General features: G+C 34.3%; 1 protein-coding gene across 3 annotated transcripts in view; it reads right to left on the reverse strand.

Moving 5' to 3' along the window:
* GALNT11 (polypeptide N-acetylgalactosaminyltransferase 11) overlaps nt 1–27,551 on the reverse strand; it is a 53,204-nt gene that overhangs the window by 9,702 nt on the left and 15,951 nt on the right. For all 3 annotated transcript variants that reach the window (XM_072652163.1, XM_072652160.1, XM_072652161.1), the window contains exons 2-8: nt 17,894–18,226; nt 13,557–13,680; nt 9,773–9,939; nt 7,014–7,139; nt 5,271–5,520; nt 3,967–4,084; nt 675–827 (exon numbers count right to left, since the gene is read on the reverse strand). In XM_072652163.1, the coding sequence (XP_072508264.1) occupies nt 675–827; nt 3,967–4,084; nt 5,271–5,520; nt 7,014–7,139; nt 9,773–9,939; nt 13,557–13,680; nt 17,894–18,188 (1,233 nt within the window). In that variant the 5' untranslated portion in view covers nt 18,189–18,226. The remainder of the gene's footprint in view (nt 1–674; nt 828–3,966; nt 4,085–5,270; nt 5,521–7,013; nt 7,140–9,772; nt 9,940–13,556; nt 13,681–17,893; nt 18,227–27,551) is intronic.

The raw sequence follows: 27,551 nt of genomic DNA on the forward strand, positions 1-27,551 counted from the left end.
GTAATTTGCATAGAAGAGATAACTGAAGCCACAGTAATAGATGAAATCACTAGGAAGAGTGTTCAGAGGGAAAATAAAAAGGTTCTAGAATAAAATTTTTAAGTCCTTTCACAGCTAGGGGTATGGGGGATACTATAAAGACTGAGGCATAATAGTATCAAATACTGAAATCAAGAAGCTTGAGGATTGAGAATTGTCATTTTAATACAATCCTTAGTAACCACCCTTGGCTTTGTTATTTCCACCTTAATCCCACCCCAAAGCTTTCTCAAGGTATAACATAATTATTTTTAACAGAGAAAAAAAACCTTTCCATGACACAAAACAAAATACTAAAATTTTTAAAATCAGCAAAATATAAATTAATAAAATTAATTAAGATTCAAAGAAATCAAGGTAACTAAATAGGAACTTAGGTAACTTAGGACAAATGAGAACAGCAAAAAGGCATGGGAACAATCACTACCTTAAGACAGAGTGTGGTACCATGGAAAGAGTGCTAGGTTTGAAACCAAAGGACATTCTGCTAAGCCCTGGCTCTGCCACTGAGTAACCTTTGACAAATCACAGACCTTCTCTGTGCCTCAACTTCCTCATCTATCTGATCTCTTTCAACTATATATCTTTCATCCTATGATCTCTTCTTCTTTAAAAACAAGAAATGTAATTCTCACCTTATACTCATCCAACCAAACATGTGCCAGTCGTAAGGAGTTATGTGTCATGGTGTCCTGTCCTTCAGGAGATCCATATGGACGCCTTTTCCGGAAAATGTGTCCTACTCTAGAGCAAGGGATAATGAAGAGCTTGCCCCCACACATCCAGATCTAAATAAAAACAAAAGATAAGTTAGCATGTTTTTACTAGTTATATGCAATTAGTCTAGTAATTTCCTTATTTTTTATTCATTTTGTATTAAATCAATAGACACTTCCCAAAAGACGTTCAAACAAACCTTCCTTAAAAACATTCCCTGAAAAACAGTAAGCAGAAACTCCAAAAATATAACTCACTGACAGTACACTTCACATCCTACTGCTGTGGTTTTATGCCTCCTGCATACTCTGAGTCCAACATTTCTGGAAAATATAGCAACTCAAAAAGACAAGTTCAAGGGACCCCATTAATAGTCCTTAACAAGATAAAGTTAAAGTAAACCAAGGAATACTTATACACTTCCCAGGTTATCAGGGCAAACAAAGTAATCCTGGAAAAAATGGAAAAAAGGAAGTGAAAACAGAGGAGAAAAAGAATATGAAAATGCAAAAGGAAATCCTGGCCTATGTCAAGAAATTAGAATATGGAAAAACATGACAAAGGGAAAAAGGACTCTAAAGCCATTAGTGGTCAAAAGATATGAACAGTTCTCAAATAAAAACTGCAAACTATTAACAACCATATAAAAGGATGTACCAAAACACTATTAAGTGAAATGCAAAAACAACCCTGAAGTTTCAGCTCATACCCAGAAAATTGGAAAAGATGATAAAAGATGTCTACAGTTAATGTTGCAGAGTGTGGAAAAATGGCCCAACTAATGCACTGTTGGTGGAACTGCGGAGTAGCACAACTATTATGGAAAGCAAGCTGTCATTCTGCAAATAAGGAGACTAACGTATCCATCCTCTCGGAGCCAAATTCCACTGACAGGCACATAACACAAGTAACTCACTGACAGGAAAGCCTCCGTACACACCAAAATATTTATAGCAGCACTTTTTTGTGATATCCATTGTTCAGGAAACAGCTAAACAAACCATGCTACATGAATGTGATGGAATATAACCGTGCTTTAAAAATGATGAATATGATGAATAATAAGCAAGAAAGACTTCAATGAACTGATGCAAAGTGAAGTAGACAGAACAAAGGAAACCTTCACAAAACCCACAATAATGTAAATAACCACAAAACGATAAAAAAAAGTAAGTGTTCCAAAATTATGAAGAGCAAGCATGATGCCAGAGAAAAAATGAGAAGACACCTCCTACTATACTGAGGCAAGAGGGCCACAGGGAAGGGGCACTGCATAGATTCACATTTTTTTTTTTTGATGTGTTGATTGGTTTGACCAGCTCTTTTCATTCCTCTTTTAAAAAAAAAATGCCTTATTATAAATAATAGCTGTCTTGGAGAGGAGACAGATAGACATTTAGGCAATGTACTAACAAAATAGTCAAATATATACATATATATACATGCATACATATATACATATATATATTTTAAGCAGAGGGAAGGACAGGTCCATTTATGAGACTTTTCCAAAAGCGGGAGCTCGTAGTAAGAGGTTAACAAATGTTCTTTCACTCTTTCCCCATCTGTAAAATGGACATGATAACCCACACTGCTGCCTCAACCAATCTGTTCTGACATGATGACATGAATTACGGAAGCCCTACAGCACCCTTCAAAGCCCAGTTCAGGGGCCACTTCCTGAAGGAGATTTTCTTCCTGATGTCCCAGTCTCTACTCATTAGTACCGTCTTCCTCGTCATGTCAAAGTGTATATCACTTTGTATTTACTTGCTTCTGTACATGATGTATCCCTCAAAGAGAAGGCAAGCTCCTTAAATGGCCTACTTCATTTTTTCTTTTTAGCCTCGGCACCTAGCAAAGAATTGTACATAGTCCATATTTCATTGTTGTTATCTATACTAACAGTAATCATAAATGTTTGTTGGATGGATCTGAATAACCAAACCCTACCATAACATCACCAAACCTCAATTATTGGTCCCTTCATGTATGGTTTAAATAACTGCACTCTGTAAGGCTGCTCAGTCTTATTTTAAATTACATATCTGAGGAACCAATTCACTACATTAGATGTGGAGTTCGATATTTGCACTATTTTCCTCTCCGGTGAGGCAGGTACTACAAGTGTTATCGTCATCACTTTATAAGATGAGAAAACCAAGGCTCATGGAAATTACAGTGACTCACCTTTCATCCCAGAACTACACTTGGGAAGATTCCAAGCCAGGCCTCTTCCTATTCCAAGGCCTGCAAAACTGCTATCAGAACATACTTTAATTCTACACTTTTCTGCCTCCAAGTCTTAGATCTCTGCCTTCTTCCCACCTGGAATTCCCCAGTCCATTGTCTACACCTGCTGAAATCCTGCTGCTCTAGAAGACCTAGTGCTGAGTGAGACCTTGAGCCCCTCTAGCTACAAGTCTCATTTGTAGTTTTCTTATTGGTGTGTGTGTGTGTCTTTGTGAATGTCTTATCTCTCAGCAGCTCTAAACTATTCGTGGCCAGGAGCTGTGTCTGATTCATCTTTACATGATTCACATATAGCAGGTAGTCAATAAACTTTTGTGAGATAAGTGAACAAAAACATTACAAAGGCATTACAAATTATGCCAAGTAAAATTAATAAAAGATGAGGAAGAAAAAAGTCAAATTAACGTTCACATTAAGGCTTTCTGAAATTATATTTGGTTTACTTTTCCAATTTTTAAAAAATAAATCTTTGGTAAATTCAACCAAATGTCTAAAGATGCTTCCAGTGTGATCATCAAAATATGGTATAATTAACATACATTAAACATAAAGGAGGATGGGGAGAAAAAGAGGAGGAATGGAGAGAGGGAAGGAAAAAAGGAGGGAGGAGCAGAGGGAGGGAAGGAAGGAATTCAGTGCAGTCACCTAGGCACTGTGCTAAGCACTTTACAAACAGTGTCTCATAGGCCACAGATGCTACTATTATCCCCATTTTACAGCTGAAGAAACTGAAGCAAACAAAGGTTAGGGGACTTGCCCAGAGTCACAAAACCAGTGTCTGAGGCCATAGTTGAACTCATGTTTTTCTAACTCCAGGCCCAGCTCTCTGTCTGCTGAACCACCTAGTAACCTCCTACGAGAATGTATACAAAGTGCTAAAATTAGAAATAGCTGAAAATTAGATTATCTTCTTTAGGCATGAGGTTAACAATTTAATACATATAAAATCTGAATTACCCTAAATGATATTTCTAAATTTTCACCTCCCCAAATATCCATGCCGCTGTCATATTGTCCAAGTTCACTGAAATAGTGTCTGTTCATAGCAAATAAGCCTCCCGCCATTGTAGGTGACCTAGAAGAAGAAAATAATCACTTTGATTCCATACAGATAGTTATTTTGGAAAACTTTCCTTTGCAAGTCAGTGTAACTTTGCAGCAATTGTCTATAGTAAAACTAGAAAAGTACCATAGAAACACCAGGCAGCATCAGCACAGTTATTGTCCACTAATCAGACACAACTGAACTTTCCAATTTTTTTTATTATAAACATTTTAAAAGAAATCTTTCTAAAATGGATTATACTTCTTTTCCTTTTTAAAAAGAATACAATAACCTTTCACTGATAACTCAGATTTCCTCATGGGATACTATTCTCTAACATTCTCATGCATTCAGGTCTATTAAGGCATGAAAAGGCTGGTTCTCTCTAAAGTAAATGACCCCAGACTGCAATACTTTTTGGGTTCTTCTGATTTTTACAGTCTTTCTGTCTCTTCCCCACTCACTGTCAAGCTATCAAGCATCATTTCTTGTTGCTTCTATACTGTGCCTGCTTCAAGAAACTTGTTTTCCCTTTCAATTTAGTATTTCTAATCTGCTGTCGGTTAAGAAAGGACCCAAGATGGTCAGAATGAACCACAAAACAGAGAGGGAGAAGGGCAGACAGACAGAGTGGGTATATCAGGGCCTGAGGAAGTTTCTAGGGCTTTAGTGGCTGGACTTTGAGACATCTTCTGGCCGCTCAAAGGACTTTATTGCTTTACTTCATTCTTTTTCAACTGTGTAGAGAGTTAAAGTTGCATATGTGCTGTACTATTACATAACTAAAATGACTTAATAGGTAAGTAAAGTTAAATTATAATTACCCTGATCCACTAAACTACAAGTCATGGACAATTAGCTTAGCAAAGGCATAAATCTTTTATGGAATTAAAACAATTCAAGAATATTAGTCACTGATTAACATATCCATAAGGACCCAAGTTAGAAGTTTAGATTCTGCAAGTCAGACATCTGCAAAGCTAAGCAAGGACAAATATCATCTGAAATGTTTCTGAACATATACACAAACACCTAAAAACCTGCAAGGTGTTTTCATGGGATGTTATTAAATCTCTCTAAAGACAAACAGAAGAGATTTTAAAACGACAAAATGATCACCTGCCCACAATATCTGCTAATAATGAAGGAAATAACAACAATCCTTTGCCGTACAACTACATATTCCAAGTTTTCCAATCATAAGATCAAATCTTACTTGATTGGTGCAATAGCTCCTTCTGGTCCTCCTAACTCAGAAAAGGGAACAAGATCCCATTTAAAGTGTAGACCCCAGTTGAATCCTCCACGTACAATAGGAGATGAGCTGTACATAAGTGTATCAGCACTGATAATATCAATCACAGGGCATACCACCGTCCTACGGTCTTCTTGAATTGGAACCAGCAAAGGTTGTAGCCACATCTTGTTCACCTCACAGTGACTATCTAGGAACACAAGAACTTCTCCTGGGAAGGTAAAATTAGAATAATCTAATAGCTTTCATTATTATTACTATAATATAAAAATAAGTCATTATTATTACAATAATCTAATAACCAATTCTGGTCCCAACCCAAGTTAAAATGGATGAAACGCTAAAATTTCATAGTCTAAAATATAAATGCCACTCTTATCTATAGCTCCAAATATATTCTAAATCATTAATCTACTACCAGCTGTAAACTAGGAGGCACTATATAACTTGGGAACGTCAAAAACTCTTAATAGTGCTGTTGGAAAAATTTAATAATCATTTAGATTTAAGTGTCAAGACAAGAACTCAAAGATACCTTAACATCGCAGTTATCTGAGATGTCCAAGACTGAACTTGTAGCAAATGCAGATAACTGGAAGTTAAACCTGCATGTACCAAAACTTTAAAATTATAACCATTTTAACCAAAAATCTTTCTAAAATTTAACATATACTTTTTGGCCTTGAAAATATTAAGATATTGAACATATTTTAAACTTTTTCTTAATGATGTTGAGCAATCATTATGAACACTATCCTACAGGATAATATAACCACCTATCACAAACTATCTACTTTTAATAATTTCTCTAAAATCTTTGAGGATCATACATGCCTCTTATACCAATACTACTATGATTTTTTAGGATTTCTTTTCTCTCCTCCATGACTAAAACAGCCTCCCATGGCAACAGTCTGTTGTCACATTTTCTTCCTCTTTCCATCCACTTCTCTTCCTCTAACCTCTTTCAGCGTACTTTTATTTTAAAAAAATGCTTTACTGCTGACTTTTTTCGATCACAACTCCTGCCTCTATCCCAATACTTATTATCCTTTGTAACAAAGAAAAATAATCAACAAAGCAACCTCACTTGAAGGTACATGGAATGTTATGCTCCTGGGATGCCCCATCTCCTCTAACAAGAGAATGGAAATATGTATTGTCCACTCTTCCAACACCAAAATTGGTCAGTGCAATTAACATAAAGTTCTGTCACTTTAGTGCTGTTTTCACGGACATCATCTGAGTTACTTCAGCATTTTCCCCCCAGGATTCATTTCTCTATGTTTCATAGTTTTGAGCTGGAAGGACTTAGCTTTTCTAACCATCACCAGCTGAGGACAATGCTGAAGCAAAATATATTAACAAAATGTAAGTAATGGAATCAAGTAATATTTCAGTTCTGATCTTTTGTTCATTTAATATTGATATAAGAGAAGTCAGATTTTTGAGGGCAACAATTAACAAATAGGATTATCCAGAGAGAATGGCCATGTAAAAATTTCTGACTTCAACTCCCCAGCTTTCTACAGGCCAGAAAAGGTTCTTTAACATCTTGTCATTACTCAGCTAAATCTTACCTCTTCTAGCAGAAACAGAGGAGGCATTTTAGCACTCTAAATTACCATCTGTCATATACCCCTGCACTCTCTCTGATCCATTAGTGGTTATTCTCCAACAAGAAAAGTGCACAGTAGGTTATACCTGTAGCGTGAGCTGCTCCAATCATTCTTCCCCGAATCAATCCCTCTCGCTTTTCATTTCTTACCACCTGAATTTTTCCCGGAAGATATTTTTGGACATATTCATCTAGTTCTCCTTTCAGATTATCTGAAATAGCCAAATAATTACTTTTTCTTTATTATAGTTCTAAATTTATTTGTTTTAATGTAGAGGCCTCATTTTAAGGCCATTTGGTCTTTTATTCTGTGTATTACTTACAAAAATAAAAAATATGGGTAAATCTTAAAGTACTAAGGTATTTACTGATATTTGTGAATACTTTCACGTAAGTTATTACAACATACTTCACTGAAAGGTTAAGAAGAACTTTTTTTCATTTTTGAATTATTTATCACTGAAATATGTCAGTATATAATCAACTTTTAATTAAATATTCAATTATTAAATTGAATATTGTTTGCACTAGTCCACTGAGTGGACTAATATTTAATATCATTATGGAAAAATACTCAAAATTTCAACCACTCTGTAATTCACTCCTTCTCCTGTAGTTAAGAACACAATGGCCCAGGTGAGATTTTTTTAGTAAATTTTATTAAAGCTAAAAAGACTAAAAGTAAAACAGTCTCTGCTAGTCATAAATCAAGTGTTTGTAATTTGGAAAATACCTTGTTTAGAAAACTATGACTGGTTATGGAAAAGGCATAATGGAAGAGATCTATAAGAGAGCAAGCCTAAATAGTTAGAAATCGCAAAAATATACACAGTAAAGAGAAATGGAAAAAGCTTGGCTTTTTCTTAATTCTTATTACCTCTGCTTAGCAAACTCATCTCTGCCATTTACAAAGACCCTGAAAGATTTATGACTGGCCCATATGCACAAAGGGCAAGCTAACCCCACCTGCCCTAAGACAGTCCAAACCTAGTTGCTTGACGAATAGGCAAGCTGTCCTGGACTCTGAGGAATGTTTAACTTTAAAAAGTTTTTTTCCATGCTGGAGAGGATGTGGGAGAGTTGGAACACTAATTCATTGTTGGTGGAGCTGTGAGCGCATCCAACCATTCTGGAGAGCAATTTGGAACTATGCCCAAAGGGCTACAAAAATGTGCATACCCTTTGACCCAGCAATATCGCTACTAGGACTATATCCCCAAGAGATCATAAAAATGGGAAAGGGTCCCACATGTACAAAAATATTTATAGCAGCACTCTATGTAGTTGCCAAAAACTGGAAGTCAAGGGGATGTCCATCAATTGGGGAATGGCTGAATAAATTATGGTATATGAATGTAATGGAGTACTACTGTGCCATAAGAAATGATGAACAAGAAGACTTCAGAGAGGCCTGGAAGGACTTATATGACCTGATGCTGAGTGAAAGGAGCAGAACCAGGAGAACTTTATGTACAGCAACAACCACAGTGTGTGAGAGTTTTTTCTGGTAGACTTAGATTTTTGTAATAACACAAGAACTTCTGAAAAAAAAAAAAAAATCCCAATGGTGGACCTCAAGGCAAAATGCCTTCCACACTCAGAGAGAGAAATATGGAAGTCACTTACATAATGTAGCAGATCATGTTTGTGTATGTGTATCTGTTTGTGTATCATGTTCTGATTTGTTATACGGAGTCTTTCATTTATCTTAGTCTGACTACATAGCATGACTATAGTGAAAATATACTCAATAGGAAAGTATATGTAGAATCTATACAGAATTGTATGCAGTCGTGGGGAGGGAGGGAGGTAGTGGGGGGTGGGTGGGGAGGGATAAAATCGCAATTGTAAAAAGTTTTTTTCCTTTTTTCACCCTCTTAGAAACTGGACCAGTCTCCACTTAAGAACCTTTCTCCGCTTTCACAGCTTATAGTTAAAGCAATTTTTTTTCTTACAAATGTGTGTGTGTATGTATGCGAGAACCCCTATCCCCCTTCCCTTCTCTCTTGTCTAGTTCCCTAAGGAAAATTTCTCTCCCATCCTTCCATATCTGAACCAAAAATTAACCCCAATAATAATGGTTTTTTTTAAAAAGTGAAATAATAAAGGAAAATGAAAGTCAAAAATTTTCAAAGTACCTTCACCATATACTGAAACTGTTCATGTATCCCCTTCAGAATATCCACAAAAATTTCTATCTACCTTATATTTTAAAATTAGAAGACACTGAAGCCCTTAAAAATCATAGACCAATACCTTCCTCACACTATTCTAATTAAATCTATTTTTCTCAAGCAATATGACTGTCATTAAAGAGAAAGTATGTCTCACTCAATGTTATTGATATATTTTATTTAATTATTTCTACTATTTTCATGGCAACTATATGGTATTCAGCAATATTACGGGCTAAAATAAGCTACTAAGGGTGAGCCAAGAAACTAACCAAAATTTACAACATTGTATCCTGGTAAAATGAGTTTAAAATTGCCAACAGGAAGCTCATAAATGACCTTTTGAAACAAAACCCATTTGTAAGCTGAAAACTGTCCACAGCAACATACAATTGCAGCAACAAATTTCAAGCACTGAACATGGATGCCAGGATCTGTCCATGGACTAAACTACTCCAATTTCCTATTAAAGCTATGATATAGTCAATGGTTAGAACTCTTAACAATAGCTAACCCTACTAGCATTTTGTGCAGAACAAGAGTTTCTACCTTCCATTTTGAATATTCAATTACATGTGCATGACCATCACTGCTATTAAAACAAAACGGAATGACTAGTGCTGCTACCCTAGATCAACCACATCTAGTCCGAGAATTACAGTTACACTCACCAAACTCACTATTGTCATCTACCAAGATAATTTCATGAAGGAGATGTGCCGGTGTTCGGTCTATGACACTATGCACTGTCCGAAGCAAGGCAGAAAAGGCTTCATTGTAGAAGCAAATCACAATACTGGCAGCTGGAAGGTCAGTTGGATATGACTTTTCTTTACATCTGCAGACATAATTATAAGAAAACTGTGAATTTTAAAAGCCTTATATGTTTCAAGATATTTTTCATCAACCATTTCATGAATCTACTTGTAACGTTTCTCTTTCTTCTTGGAAGTCATAGGGAAACAGAGGTAAACAATCCACAAATCTATGGGATTTCTTCTAGCACTTCTATATTTTATTGTTTTACTCCTTGACCTGTTCTCTGTCTTGTTCTGAAAACTTGAGTATAGTTGAAATGTATACAGGGTACATTAAAAAGAAGGCAGAAAATTGCTAACAACATAGGCAAAACTACAGAGGTATTATTATGGAACAAATAGCCAGCATACTTTTTATGTGGAAACTACAGATGTTTCAAAAGGAATATAAATGAGAAAAATCTAATTTAAAAAATTCACTTTTAGCAGATGGTCAACTTCATGTCCAACAGTTCTAAAAAATGAAATAAATAATGAAACTAATAAAAACTTCTAAAATGAATCATTAATGCCAATTTCACTCAGAATTTTAAGTGTTGACTGAGTAGACATTATGATCAGTATGGCAGTAGAGAGAAGGAAGGGAAGAACAGCAAAACTCATTATGAACAGATCTTGGTCTCAAGGAGCTTCCCATGGGATGAGGGGGTGAGGATAAATATTTACAAATACGCACGAACAAAGGAAAAATGTGATAAATTCAAAGACAAAAAACAAAGAAAAGAGTTATAAGGGATTTGAGGTATAAATTTCAGTGTGTGATGAGGCAAGGAAGATGACATGGAAGAAATAGCACCTGAGCTGGGTCTGAAAAGCAGGGAGGGAAGGGACAGGGAAGAGCCCTTTCCTGGCATCATGCAGAGAGTGAGGGAGTACTGGCACAAAGATGAGAAAGCAGTAAGAGAACGGGAAACAGAAACAGGGCTGGAAAGCTAAAAACTAGGTCAAAATCAAATGGTACAAGGTCTTGAAAGCCAGATTCAGTACTATAAAATGTATTCAGTAAACATTCTCCCCTGAAGGTTTTTAAGTAGAATTATATGATCAAAAGAAGACTGATATGTTTTTGTGGCATTGAATGCACATTAAAATTCCACATCTTCTAAAGACACCAATATAGAATTTCTAATAACCTGGACCTAGATTAGTCTTAAAATTGGCCTGATCTATTAACCTTTTCATCAAAGATAACATAAATTAAAAGTAAAATCAGAATTTTATTGAAAATCAGAAAAACACATGAAAACACATTTTTTCTTTCAAAGTGGAGTCAAATGAGATAATACAAGTTTAGCAAACCTTGAAGAATGATATAAATGCTAGCTATTGTAACATAATAATCACAAATAATTCTTAATTAATTCTTAAAGCAGGTCATTTTAGGTCTACAGCAGGCAACAACATTTCATCAGCATCATCTAAGCTGTTTTATATTGTTTTAAGTAGAGCAAAGCCCTATTCTTATGCACTATCATGTCAATGGAAATCAGAATTTAATGGAATGAAGAAACAAAACAAATGGAGCGCTTATTCCTGTGCCAAATTCATGTTTCCTCAGAGTAAGAGTGCTCTATGAGATTCTCAAAAAGGCCCTTCCCAGCTCTGGAGCCTGTGTTCCTATGAATATTAATATTAACAATAATAACGACATTGATATGGTGCTTTAAAATCTGGAAAATTTTACATATATTTATATATGTTTCAGTCTGAAACAAGCCTGTAGAGCAGATACTATGGGTAATATCTCCATTTGATTGTTCAGGAAACTGAGGCTCAGGAAGATAAAAGTGAATGCAATCACTTGTAACTTCAAATCTACTTTGTCACAGCAATGAAGAAATTCTGGATATTTCAGTAACTTTCAGAAGTCCAAAATAAGTTTTAACATCAAGTTGCCACTGTTTACTAGTTAGGTTTCCTGAGTGTCAAAGTTTTCAGAGGAATATTCACCTTGTTTCTCCTTAGTTTAAACAGGCAGCTGAGAATTCTGCTTAGGTTTATCATTCTGGATACCTCTTCTTCACACCAAAAATTTATGTTTCCTCTTCTCATAAGCTTATAGGAATTCCCTCATCTGCCTTATTCCTTTTCATCCCTATGACATTGGTGATTCTGCTTTGTAATTTTTGTTTAACTTTCTCAATTGTAAACTTGATTAACAACAAAAAACAAATGTTCAAATAAAGAAAAAGGAATTTTAAAATAACAACTTACATGAAGCCATAAAATATCTATTATTACATAAGTTTTAAATTTTTTAATTTTGTTCTTATACGATTTGTTGGATCATGCTAAATTAAACATCTACACGTTTCTTCCCAATCCCTATGGTATTTTCATGGAGAAACTGTCCATCTTTGGGGATGGGGGTGGGGGAGAATAGTTTTCTATGTTTTTGGCTTGGTTTGTTTAAACAGAATGATCTCAACTCATTGCCAGCGGATGTAAATTCCTTTAGAACAGGGATTTTTTCATTTTCCTTTTTATATCTCTAGCACCTACCACGTAGCAGGCACAGGAGAGATACATGAACTGAAAAACAAGTTTCTTTAAAAGAAGATCCTATACTTCAGACACACCTGCCTCTCAATTAGTAAAAATGAATTTCATTCTTCTGTATCACACATTTATGATCTGTGTGTATTATTATCACCTTAGAACACAAGCTATTAGAGGGCAAGAATAATACTATGACTAAGCTCTGAAAGTATTCACACTTGACAGGTTCTCAGAATGACTCAAGACCAAGTTACTCAAGTAAGTGAACCCTACGTAACTGTGGCTGACCTCCTGTCTGAGTGGAAGGAAAGATAATAATGGCTTGTGTTTCTAGAGCACTTTGTGTTTACACCACACTTTCCACAGGAGAAGACTAAGATGCAAGAAGCACATGAATTATTGGTCCCTGATTAAACAGGTGAGAATGAGTCTCAGAGAGGTTAAGAAACTTGCTTATGATTTCAGAGATATTAATGGTTAGGACCAGACCTCAACTCCCCTGTTCCAACTCCTAAGTGCTTCATTCTCTCTACTCTACAAGCCACCCCACCTCTCATAGTGAACAAAGAACAAAGAAGTACCTGTTTTCATGTGTTTTATAACATACATAAGAATATCACGATGACATGAAGAACAAGTCAACAGAATTACTGCTTGTTATACAAATAGCTTCCACTTTAATTATTTGCTTCTGGTTCATCAACATTTACTCTAAGTTTAATTTAATGGCAAAAAAGAAAAGTCCTTTATATTTCATAATTTATTCAGTAGCTAAACATTTAATCTGAGAAATGAATCTTTCCTTAAAGTCCTGAGAATTCACTAGTTTTACTTTTCAATCTTGTAATATGAACTGGAAAAACTGTTCATTCACAAATACTTTTGATCTTTAATCTATTTGCCACCTGATTTGCTATATTAAAATAAATCCAGTAAGCTCTGAATCATGATATTACAAACTCAGATAATCTGGCTTCGATTAGTATAGGTCTGGAAATCTGTCTTAGGCAGCACCTAATATACTATACTAGTCTGGCACTATAAACTGCCACACCTAAATACTATTTTCATGGCATCTTCAAATGGACACTAAAGCACAACATTAAACTGTAGTAACAAATTAGTATGATAAACGTACTCTGCATTCCTTGTATCAGGCACGTCTCTGTGGTAGCCCAAGCGGTTACTTATAAGTAAATTAAAGGCATGCTTCTGATAGCCCAAGTCTCTCAATTCCTGATCTCTTTCATTAAAAATCATACCTGTAACAGAAAAAAGTTAAAGTCAGTATATCATGTTTAGACAGGATTATTGGTTCTACTGCAATAGGCTAAAAATGATGACAGGAAAAGTTAACTCATTCCATTATAACTCGGCATTAACCATGTTCTTTAGATCTAAGCTATTCCAGTTACAAAAAGATGGATTAAGGCTCGAGATGAAATCCTACCCAGCAAGTTATTCAGCAACATATAAATATAACCAACTACTTCTTCACTAGATGTACTCTAAAATCGTTTGATCACACCTGGAAGACAAACCTTCTGATAGCCAAGATAAACCATTTTCCCCAATATACAAAAATTGGAGACAAGGAGAACCACATGGATTGTGCCTTTTTTCATTAATATGTAGAGAACTCCCAGGTGAGGAAATTTCCTCTACACAGTTTTGCAACTTCTCTGCAATGTACAGGCTTAGAGAGTTGCTTAAAGCAATGAGATTTGCCCATAGCCTCACAGCTAGCATGTGTTAAGAGGGAGGACTTGAATCCAGATCTTCCTGACTCCAAGGACAATTCCATTCACGACAGCACACAACTTTGCATATAAAACAATATATAAAATACTGACTACAATTATTTAGTCAAGGGACATCAAGCATTCATTGGTTAAAACTTCTACCTCATGTTCAGGCGCCTCTCAAAAACCTGTTGCTGGTGTGACTTTCAATCTCCTTGGAAAAGGAGATTCCCTAAATTTCAGCCTTGTACAATTAAGAAGTTTTTTCCATATACCTAACAAAATGTTCTGTAATTTAAAGAGATGCATACTCTTCTTGGATAGGTGACCAGAGTTAAGGACAAGTATGAACTGAGGCAGAAAAATATAAGCAGAAATAGGCTAACAGTTTGCAATATGACCAATAACAAGGAAAGCAACACTGAAAGACTAGAAGGCTAATCAATGTAATCAATGAAGAATTATTATTCCAGGAAGCTGATAGAGAAGCATGACTCTAGCCTTTTCAAAAGTAAAGTAGGGGACTAGAGGTACAGAATAAGGCATACATTTGAAGACATGGCCAACATACTGATTTGTTTGGCTTGTCCATATCTATTTGTTACAAAGAAGGGCGAAGGGGAGAAGAAATGGGTGTCATTAGAGAAGGGGGGAAGGGAAGGGAATAAGTATTGATATAGCAATTACTATGTGCCAGACACTGTGCTAAATGCTTTACAAATATCATCTCATGTAATCCTTAATCCTCATTTAACACAACCCTACAAAGATGGTACTATTTTTATCCCCACTTTACAGTTAAGGAAACTGAGACAAACAAAAGAAGTGACTTGTCCAAGGTCACACAGCTAGCTAGTAAGTGTCTGAGATTGGATTTGAACATAGGTCTTCATGACCTTAGATCCAGGGCTCTATGTACTTTGTCATCAGCTGCCTCACTTAATAGTGATGTTAAAAAAGAAACAGAATCAATAAAACATTTTTAATGAAAGAGTAAAAAACTGGCCATATATGTTTTAAAACTATTTAAAATGAGTTTTATACATCTCTCCAAACCAAAACATCCCAACTTCTTTAACCTTCATAATGTTTTCTTTTAATATTTTCCAGATACCCCACACTTCCTTCTAAAATATAATGAAACAAAACTGGACACAGTACTCTAATATGGAATTGACTGATGCTTAGTAGTAAAGGGATTATACTCCTGAATTTGAATGTTCAACATCCTAAAAGAGGAAAATCATCATAAGTGACCTCTCAGTCTTCCTTTCTCAAAACAAAATAGAGCAAAATCTCAACCAGGATGACCCAGTAGTTGTGGGTAATTTCATTTTCTAATTAACTAAGGGTTAACCAGAAAACCTGAACCTTATTTCAACTCTTATTGTTGAAAAAGTCTTTCTCAAATGTATTAACACACTTCCCAATCAATTTACTAAACTTAATTTAATCTTTCTTTGAAAATTTAAGATTTTCCAAAGTGTTTCATCATTTCTAAGTCTAATTCTCATCCTACAATACTGGAGACTAAGATGCAAAAAATATGAAACTATATTGAATTTCTTTATTAATCTAAGGACATGTTATTTTAAAAAAAAAAACCTCTCATATGAGCTTGTTTTCTTAACATGATACAGTGATAAAATTAGAATGTAAGAAGAACATGATAATTAAAAATTTTGCTCAGTTGAATTCCAGGTAAAGTTTTACTGTAATTCCAGGTTCTTTCCTAATCTATCTCACTCACAACTCGTCTTCTAATTCTTTAATGACTGTGATAGTATTCAGTAACTTGTCCCCAACTGTCCTAATCACAGGAACATTTTCTGTACTTCAATCTAGCCAGAGAAAGTTTTATTCTTCCATGTCACAACAAAAAGTTACACCAATAAAGTTTCTGAGAAATGACTAACATCTCTGTCACATGTCACAGACTCCACCTAAAATGACAAATCTGGAAACACCAACAGATCTTTAACTACCACCATCCTTCATTTGTGCCTCTTCATTATTTTAAAGAAATAATCATTTCCCCTTAACAGATGGCACTTGTTTTCAATGATACCATTCCATCCCTCCCACCAATTCTGTACTTTAATATATTTATCATTATTCTTCCTTGGACTCTTTCAAGACCAAATACAAAATACATCCTAAAATATTAAATTCAATTCTAATTAAGGCTCTACAATCTGTTTACTTTTTATTTCTGATTTTGATGATTCTGTTCTCTTTGGTTTTAAAGTATAAGAAAGTTTTCCATTCTTACTCCCCAGATGCTTTCCTGGATAGTCTAGGGAAACGACTAAGACTAGGACCTGGGATTTAACCAGAATAGGGAATTCCCTCCTACTGAATTGCCTGAGGCACACATCCATAAGTGTCAAAAGAGGGCAAAAGACCAGCACTCAATCCACTCCTCAACTCTCTGTTGAGTTACTAGATAAATCTTGTCTAAAATAAGGAACAAAACATTGTCTTGCAAGTAAAGTGCACTGATTCTGCTCTCTCTGTTTCTCTATCTTTGTCTCTGTCTATAGGTTGGCCTATCTTCCTCCGCCCCTTTTTTCTCTTATACACACATAATAAAATTAAAAAATTAAAAATATACATACATATATACATACACACAAACACATACGTGTCTGTCTATACAAAAATGACTTCATTTCTCTAAGCCTCAGTTTCCTCATCTGCAAAATGGGGAGAATAAAACTTGTATGACCTCCCTGACAGGGCCATTGTGAGTCAAGTGCTTTTTAATGCAATTCCACAAACTCCTTTATAGCAACTCACAATATTCAGCCTGTATGTGTTAGAGGCCGATCTAACATAGTGGTTTTTACAATGTCCAGGCTGGCTTTTATCCAGCATGCCATGCTGTCTCTCAGTTTAATTATAGGAAAACGTTTCCTACAGACATAAACGTATGATCAATACTTTTTTTAATTTTCTATTCTTAGTCCACTTTCCTTCTAATGTTAGAAAAAAGTTCTTAATTCACTTCTCAACCCCAGTTTTCTTTCCTCCTGATTAAATCACTTCAGTTCCTTTCATGTTACTTCAGTTTCTTTTCTTGAACTCTCTTTTAATTTTTAGTTTTCCTCTCTAGACTGTATTCACTTCTTCCACACCTCTTATAAAATATCTCTGCCAGAACAGGACTCAACATACTTAATGTTTCTTAAATTTGTTAATTTCTGTGTAAACCACAGAGTCACAGTCACATCACTGACACAAAAGGGATTAAGGTAAGTTCCTACTTTTGATGGGTATGACCCATGAAAGCTTATAATTCCAGTCTCAGAAACTCAGAATCTGACATACATCAGCTGAAACTGGCATTTAATTAGTATTTCCCTAAAGACTTTTAGTCTGTTAAGATGGACAAAACAGTTCACATTCTACCAAGCAAGACTCCAAAATTTCTGACCAGCAGGACCCTAATCTTGCCACGAATATTTTGTCAGTGACTCAAAAAATTCATCAGAAATTTCAGAAGCAAGTCCTAGGTTCCATCCAGATTCTGTCACTTACTGTAACCTTGAACAAGTCATCTCACTTCTCTGGGCCCCTTGTGAAATGAGAGGGTGGATCAGGTGACCTCTAAGGCCCCTTCTAATTCAAAATCTGTGATCCTGTAATCCTAGAATATAAGCAATGAAATTCATATTTATCCTGAGAAATAACATCCCTACGCAACATCAAATTGAAAATGAACCCTACTTACCCATTTCAGGAGAGAGCTCCATGTTGTCTTTACCTGTATCTTCAACATGATTTTCTAAAATGGATCCAATCTTGTTAACTTTTGACTGGGGCTCTAATAGTCGATTTGGGCCACGAGTAAAACGAGGATAAAATTTCTTGGGGAATGGCCCATGGGGCTTAGACCCCTTGATGGGCACATTCTTAAAAGGCTGAGTCACTTCGCTAAAGTTAAAATAAACAAAGAGCAGAACTGTCCAGGTCACCGATGTGAAAAGGCACCCATAGCAGAAGTAGCGGAGTGTGACACTTCCCATTGTAGATCTAGCATTGCTGAAGGTCCATGTTCAACATTCTGAGAAAAGAAGGAAGGAAGTGAACTCACATTAAGACACTTCATTGCACCTATAAATCATTTACTAAATTCACATTCAGTGCTTAAAAAAAAAAAAGAAGCAGAGCCCTTTGGAAGTAAGACTAATTTTTAGACATATAATAAATTGTATCTTCTACAACCAAAATTTTCAATTCACCAACTTGCATGCATTCTTAAGACTGCTTACCCAGCACAATAATGCATATCCAATAAAATAAAACCATAAGGTGATCTCTAGATAACTTTAAATGAAAAAAGTTTAAACAAACATTACAGATAAATTTGCTGGCGCTTACTTAAGGTCAACGAGATGACTGAGTTATTCCTTGGCCCACAGAAAGACGCACAACTCCACATTTGTGCTGAGTTGATAGTTTGAAAATTTTTTTTGGTGTCCCAGTTTTTACAAGGAGAAAATAAATACAATACAATGATAATTTATGATACCAGTGTATGGAGTGATCCAACATCTCTTCAAGCTCCAAAATCCAGAGATTCTAAATTTTTTTAAAACTTGTGGATCTTGATAATAACAACAGCTAAAATTTACACAGATTCGAGGTATATAAGACATTTTATAAGGAGTATCTCAATTGAGTATGTTTCCTCAAAATATTCCAATGTGGCAGTAAACAGTCCCAATTAAAATATTTCATGTCTGTCACTGAACACAGAAGTAGCAGCTTGGTGTATTTGCAATGGGCACTGCACTGAGAAGTAGTTTCTAGTTCTGACTATGTTATTAATTATCTGTGTGTCCTGGTGCAAGTCAATCCTTATGCCTCAATTTCATCACAAACTGATGAGGGGTTTGAATCACAATTAAGTTTCCTTTCAGCTTAATCATCCTAATATTCAGTAATGAAAAGTCCTAGTTTCTAATCAACTTGTAAAATATCTCTTTGCCTCTGGTTTCATAACCTTATCTAAAACCTTCTGCATTATTTTAAATTTTTAACTGGGATCATTTTTGTTCATCATTACAAAAATGGTAACATAAGAAGCATTTCCTGCTTTTTCTTTATAAGTTGCCCAATAAAACAAACCAAGATGCACAGTCAGTGTTGAATGACCTATTAGATAGAACTCTGCTTTTTCCTACCTCACATTACTATAGCTAGTCTTCTCCAAGACAGCTATAAATATTCCTGCAAATTCTCTCTAGTTCAGTCCTACCTCAAATTGTATTTAAAATATACATCAGCTGAATAAATTAGGGGTCAGAGACTCAAATAAGTCACTGACACATGAAGATACACCTCATCCCCAAAGGTAAGCAATCCCTTTGCCTCTTACTCCCCACACTCCTCACAATTTCTAAGGGACTTATTTTAAACCAATGATAAGATCTTCACAATAACATCAGGATTCAGAAATAAGTCAGCATTATTAAGCCCCAGTTTGAAAAATATAAAACTATTCTGCATTAAGTTTATAAGTCCATAGAGAAGTAAAAATTAAGTGCCAACCTCTGACTCTTGTCTGCCAGTATAAAGTGATCAAGTATCATCATCCCTGCCAATTGAAAGGACCTTTAAAGGTGAAATTGGAGGTGCAGTTTGAAATGACTACAATGAAGTAATAAAATCAAGCATCAATGAAGGAAATGACATGTCAGTATCAACACTTTTAAATTAAAACTTAATCATGCAAGGAAAAATGTCAACAGTATAAAATTAAGTATTTTCAAGGCAGAAAAATGGAGCTATGGAAGGCTAAATAAAAAGAGCCAGGGATACAAGATTTGAAAGGCACTGAGGTACTTATGTTTACCTGACTAAACTCAAACTAACTAAAATTGACACTTTACTTTGCTAAAAGTATGACTAGGAAAGAGTTCAAGACACCAGAGACTTTTCAAAATGCTACAATAGCATAAGATAAATTCTACTAAAAAGGGAAATGAGGCAAAATTCTGTCTAAAGTACAATTTCAATATATCAAGAGATGTAGATAAGGCCTTCAATAAAACATGGTACTCATTTCAATTAAAATCATTAGAAACCATAAAATTGAAAGAATTTTTCCTTAATATCATCAAAAACATTTATCTAAAACCAAAAGCTAGCAATACTCATAATGAAGAACCACTGGAAGCTTTCCCAATAATATCAGGCAATGATATACACTGGCACAAATATTATTTTACATAAATCCTAACTGTAGTAACAAGAAAAATAAATTAAGGGAATAATGTTACTGCTAAGAAGGAGTGAAAACTATCTCTATTTCCATATATAATCTTACTTAGAAAACACCAGAGAATAAATGAGAAAATTGAGCAAGACAATTGCTTCAGTAAAGTAGGATACAAAATAAAAATACAAGATCATTTGTATTTCTATATATTGCTAACAGAAACCAGAAAGAAAAGAAAGAGAAATGCCATTAAAAATAACATCCATTGCCTGTCTGGGAGTTCACTAACCAAGATACATATACAAGACCCATATACAATTACAACGCCATTTCACCGAAATAAAGGAAGACATAAAAAATAAATGAGTATTCAATGTTCATGGCTAGGTTGCACTAATATAACTAAGTACATAAATTTAACATTATACCAAATAACCAAGGGAATAACAGTTTATAGGATTAGAAAAAACAATAAATTCATATAGAAGAATGAAAGATTAAGAATATTTTTAAAAAGGGGGAAAATGAGAATAAGGAATTTGGCATACTAGAGTAGTTATCAAATTAGTAATAGTAATTATCAAAATTATCTGGTACTGTATTAAAAAAACAATTTTATTAGTGGGATTTGTTCAATTAGCAAGCCTCACAAAACACATGCACAACAATCTAGTCTTTAAGAAACCCAACAACATAAAGTACAAAGGAAAAAATTGTTTACTCAACAAGAATTGATAGAAAATCTCAACAGGAGTCAGGTGAAAAAAGCCTTTTAAAGTTTAAACTCTAAACTAGCATCTTAAAATCACATATCACAATAAATTTCAAATACATAATACAAGTTAAATATTTTAGGAACTAGAACCTGAACCTGTGATTTCACTGGAACAGGGAACTCACAGATAAGGAAATTAACTTTTTCAATGCAGATTGGCACTTCTCTTCAATTTATATTCTCAGAGCTGGAATTTTTAACCTTTTTTTGTCTCAGGACCCCTTTGGCAATCTGGTGAAGTTTATGGTTCTCTTCTCAGAATAATATTTTTAAATGCATAAAATAAAATATGTAGGACACAAAGGAAACCAATTATATTGAAATATATTTATCAAACTATCTTTAAAACCAAGTTCATGGGTCTCAGTTTCAGAACATCTCTCTTACAGAGTTACCTAGAACACCGACAGGTTAAATGAGTTACCCAGAGATAGACATTATGTGTCAGAAACAGATCTTGAACCTACGTTGTCACAGCTCTGAGGCATTGTCTGTAGGCTACACCATGCTGCCTATCGCTTTACAACTTAGCATATGGTAGCAAAGGGAATGTGTCACACAGATGTAACTAAATATTACTGTACTGTAAGAAGTAACAAATATGATGAATACAGAAAAGCAGGGAAAGAAATAAACTGATGCAAAGTGAAGTAAGCAGAGCCAAGAAAATCATACACACAATGACTACAATCATGTAAACAGAAAGAAAAACTACAAACTAATGAAGAGTGAATGTTGTAAAATTACAAAGAAAAGTATGGTCCTAAAGAAGAGATATGAAAAAAAGCAACCCCCGCCCACACGTCAGTAGGAGGAGGTTCGCAGATATGGAACAATGCACATATTCAGACTTTTTTAATATGTTGATTGAGTTTGCTTTTTAAAATTCTCTTTTTCATCTTTTTCTTTAAAAATATTACTTGTGAGGGGCAGCTAGGTAGTACAGTGGATAGAGCACCAGCCCTTAAGTCAGAAAGACCCGAGTTCAAATCTAGCCTTAGGCATTTACTAACTATGTCACCCTGGGCAAATCACTTAAAACTGTTTGTCTCCAAAAGCAAACAAAAAAATGTTATTTGTAGGAAAAGGTTTTGACAAAAATACAAAACCCATTCCAATTAAAAACACTAGAAAGCATAGGAAAGCATAAATGGAGCTTTACTTAAAATAAGTAGTATCTATCTAAAACCATCAGCAAGCATTACCTACAATGATGATAAATTAGAAGCCAGGTGAAGCAAGGACGCCCATTATCACCACTAATATTCAATATTAGCTATGGCAATAAGAGAAGAAAAAGAAACTGAAAGAATTAGAATAAACAATCAGGAAATGAAACTATCACTCTTTGCACATGACATGATGCTACATTTAGAGAATCCTAGAAAATCAGCTAAAAAACTAACTGAAATAATTAACAATGTTAGTATAAAAAGCCACATAAACCATAAGCCTTTATATATATGTGTGTGATACACACACACACACACACACACACACACACACACACACACACACACACACAAAACCAACAAGGCCAGCAGCAAGAGATAGAGAAATTCCATTTAAAATAACTAGAAAATATAAAATACTTGTGAATCTACCTGCCAAGACAACTCTAGGTATTATATAAACACAATTACAAAATACTTTTCACACAAATAAAAGGCAGATCTAAACAACTGGAGAAATATCAATTGCAAATGGGTAGGCCAGTCAATATAATAAAAATGACAATACTATCTAAGTTAATTTACATATTCAGTGCCATAACAAAACTATCAAAAAATTTATAGTTGGAAAAAAATCAAAACAAAATTCATTTGGAAGGACAAAAGGTCAAGAATATTAGGGGAGTTCATTTTTTTTTTAAATGTGCAGGAAGGTAGCCTACTATCCTAGATCTCAAACTGTATTATAAAACTGTAATCATCACAACAATCTGGTACTAGTTGAGAAATAGAATGGTGGATCAGTGGAATAGATTAGGTACACAATCTACAGTACTAAATGACCATAGTAACTTAATGTTTGATAAACCCAAAGACCTAAGTTTTGGGGACAAGAACTCACTATCTGACAAAAACTGTTGAGAAAACAGTATGGCAAAAACTGGGTATAGATCAACATCTCACACTGTTGACCAAGATAAGGTCAAAATAGGTACATGATTTAGGCATAAAAGGGTGATACCATAAATAAAATAAGAATTACCTGTCAGATCTATGGAGAGGGGAAGAATTTATGACCAAACAAGTGATAAAGGGCATTACAAGATATAAAATGAATAATTTGGAATATATTCAATTAAAAAGGTTGTTCACAAATAAAACCAATGCAACAAGGTTAGAGGGAAAGCAAAACACTGGGGGGAAATTTTACAGCAAGTATCTCTGATAAAGGGTTCATTTCTCAAATATATAAACTGAGTCAAATTTATAAGGAAACAAGTCATACACCATTCCTCAAATGATAAATGGTCAAAGGATATGAACAGTTTTCAGACAATGAAATCAAAGCTGTCTATAGTCATATGAAAAAATATTCTAAATCACTATTGATTAAAGAAATGGACATTAAAACAACACTGAGGTAACAACACACACCTACCACATTGGCAAATATGACAGAAAAGGAAAATGATAAATGTTGGAGGGGATGTGGGAAAATTGGGACACTAATGCATTCTTGGTAGAATTGTGAACTAATCCAACCATTTTGGAAAGCAATTCAGAACTATGCCCTAAGGGCTATAAAACTGTACATACCCTTTGATCCAGCAATACTACCACCATGTCTGTATTCCAAAGACATTAAAAAAAAGAAAGAAAGAAAAGGTTGGCAGAACCTATCTGTACAAAAATATTTATAGTAGCTTTTTTTGTGGTGGCAAAAACTGAAAAGGGAGGGGATGTGTTTCAATTAGGAAAAGCTGTGATATATCATTGTCACGGAATCTTACCGTGCCATGAGAAATGACAAGCAGAATGATTTCAGAAAAGCCTGGAAAGACTTACAAGAAGTGATACAAAGTGAAATGAACAAAACCAGGAGAACATTACACACAGTAAAAGCATTACTCTATGATGATCAATTTTGAATGACTTAGCTCTTTGCAGCAATACAGCGATCCAAAACTATTCCAAAGGGAATGCCAATCAAAGCATGTCATTTTTCACTTTATTTTTTTCTGGGTTTTTTTTTTGGTCTGTGTTTTCTTTCACAACATGACTAATATGGAAATATTTTTTACATGATTGTACAAGTATAACATATCAAATTGCTTACCATCTCAGAGAGGGGAAAGGAAAGGGAGGAAGAAAATTTGGGACTCAAAACTTTTCAAAATAAATGTTAAAAATTGCTTTTATATGTAAATGGGGGAAAATATTAAAAATAAAATTAAAAAATAAAAAGGGGGAAATTTTTTAAAATATTAATTGTTATATGGGATGGCTCTCTGGGATGGGAAAAGGGGAAAGGATATTGAGTAAAATTTTGTCAATATTAAAACAAAAGATATCAATTAAATTTTATTTTAAAAAGAAAAGGCCTTAGTGTCCAGAGGACCTGAATTCAAGTCTTGCCTCAAGTCACTTACTGCCTGTGTGGTCTTGGATTAATCTCTTAATTTCCCTACTTTCCTTTACTGGAAAATGTATCTCATTGGACTGGATGACATTCTAAGGTCTTTTTCTGCTTTAAATCTCTGATTCTATGATCTGCTCACCATAAAATCTGCAGGCTCAAGAAACAAATAAAATAGCGTACTATTTAGTGAAACATGATCTATAACAAATAGGTGTCTATTTTCTATTGTGATTTTGGCATGTGCTGCTCTATTTTCATAAATGTTAGCAATAATCACATATGTGTCCCTATTATTTACAATCTCCCTCTACTCACTGCTGCAAAGATACTTTATTTGGTGAAACTCTTTGGTATAATCTCCCAGTAGCTTTTTAAAAAAGGGAGACTTTTTCCTTCATCTGGATATATTACTAATGTTTCTTTTAATCCACATACAGATATTTCTTTTCCCAGTTAAAGAAGCAGCCAATCAGTCAAAAAATTGTAATGTTAGTTTCCCATGAAAACTTGGGGATAAAAGTAACATTCTGCAATCAATGTAGCAACTTTGCCATGGAAGCTGTAAATTTCTTTTCTCTCTTCCCGAAAACAGAAAATTATTAATTTTTTTGTGTATGTCATTAAATAAATTCACTATCTTTAAACAAATTTCTCTTAAACTCACTATTTGAGTATTTCACTGACAATTGCATATTTCAATCAGAATATATGTTTATATTACTAGTTTTATGTCAATAATAAGTAAATTATCTGATAATTAACAAATTCTAAAGAAACTGCTATTTTTCAAGCAACATTCAACAAAGACTGGTTACAGTCATAAGTTAAAGAATACTCATTAGTTAAATGATACTCATTTTGGGCAGAGAAAAATTGTTAACCATACCACATCTTAAACAGCACGAGAAAAACCTAATGATTTCTATGTAATGCTAGCAGTTATACAAACACCAAGTAATAGCCATTTGGTCCTGATTCTTCATGAAGAATGTGTAACCTGATATTTACACTTCCCTCCTGTACCATATAACATATAGCAAATAACAGTAACACTAATAAATTATAATCCATTCTGAAAATTATTAGTAATTATAACAAATTATAGAACTCTTCTTAGTTTGACCAGAAATTCAGTCTCATGTGGTTCCTAAAATTTACACCACATACTTGTGTGAAAGTTGTAGGGGGAGCAAATAAATTATGCTATTAAAAATACATGTATGCAAATATACATATTTATTTATATTGGGGGGGAGGCATTTGTTGTGTTGTTTGTTGTGATGACACAAGTAGCTGGTATAATCATTCATGTACCAAAGTCTACAATAATGCCACAAGTACTGAAACCTCTAGAAAACGAAGCTTCTTTATAATGAACTTGTATTTCAGAAGAAATTTTAAAACTCCATAAACTATGTGACATAATTCATACCACAGAAGACAGGTTGCTGCTTGCTATTTTCCTTTAAGAAGCAGAACTCATAAGCTATAAGGCTCAGAGCCCAGCAGAACAGGTTAATGGACAATCCTAAAAAATTCAAGGCAAACTATATTTTATACAGGTTTCAACTTCAAAGGACAAGGAAACTGAGGATCAGTCTAAAAGAAGGGAAGAATTAAGTGAAGGACATATATATTTAATACCTAAAAATCTACTTCTATAAATGATGCCCTGTGAAATTAGTTCTAGAGCACTGGGTAGCAGGTGTGCTGAAGGGAACGGCAAGTTATTTTGTCTTATTAAATTGTATAATCTTCTTAAATGCTAACATTTACATCATGACCTATATTTTTAATTTCTTGACAAATCTAACATTACTTAGTAGTTAATTATATTTTCAAAAGACAACTCTGTTTCATCAATTCCTGAAATACGCTACTATTCCTATTATTACCTAATTCCTATTAGTACCTGACACCTAACCGTCAATTTATTAAGTACTTGTTCATTGCTACATGTTTCTACTTCAGTTAGAAAAAAAATCTGACAATAAGGTATCTCATTGAAACAGTTCCTCTTTGCTAACAGAGGGAACAATAGTATAATTTAAAAAAAAATAAAAGCAATGAAAAACTGTAAACTTTAAAGAGTATAAAAGAAACCATTCTTAACTTCAAAAAGTGTCTAGTTAGCTCAGTTAGAACTCTGCAGCATGCTAACGAAGACAAGGTCAAAGGTTTGACTCCTGTGTGGGCCAACTGGCTTTGCTCTCCCATAGTCTTCTGCAGTCAGCAGTCTTGTCAATTTTCCAAAGGTTAAAGTAGATGGAAAATCCTGAATTCATCACTACTAGTGGGGGTGAGGGAGAGGGAGAACTACTCTCAAAATACATGCCCAATTAACAATGGGTCAGCTTTGAGAAATGAGCTACATTACTATACTACTTCAGGAAACACTTTGTACAAGAATACACACAATTACAGTTTTAAGAAACCAACCCTATTACTTAAATTATCAAATCTTAGTATAAGAAAGCATAAGAATATCAAATTAATAATATGATTTTCTTCATTTTGTTAAAATAGAATATCAAAAATGCATAATTGCTATTGTCACTATTAGAATTAAGTATTATTATTAAAGAAAAATGGTTTTTATCTAAACTACTTTGAAGACAAGGTAATAAATCCTACAAGCTCCTACTCAGTTTAAATGTACACATCAATTCAGATTAGAATAAAAAAAAATTAGAGATCTCTTGGTGAATTTCCTAAAGTAATTCAATAACATGGAACTCTGGACATGGAGTACAATCATTCTAAGAATTAATACAGACCAGGCCCTCAGTTACCTTATCA

The sequence above is a fragment of the Notamacropus eugenii genome, chromosome 3, assembly GCF_028372415.1.
Source record: "Notamacropus eugenii isolate mMacEug1 chromosome 3, mMacEug1.pri_v2, whole genome shotgun sequence".
NCBI classification, from domain to species: Eukaryota; Metazoa; Chordata; class Mammalia; order Diprotodontia; family Macropodidae; genus Notamacropus; species Notamacropus eugenii.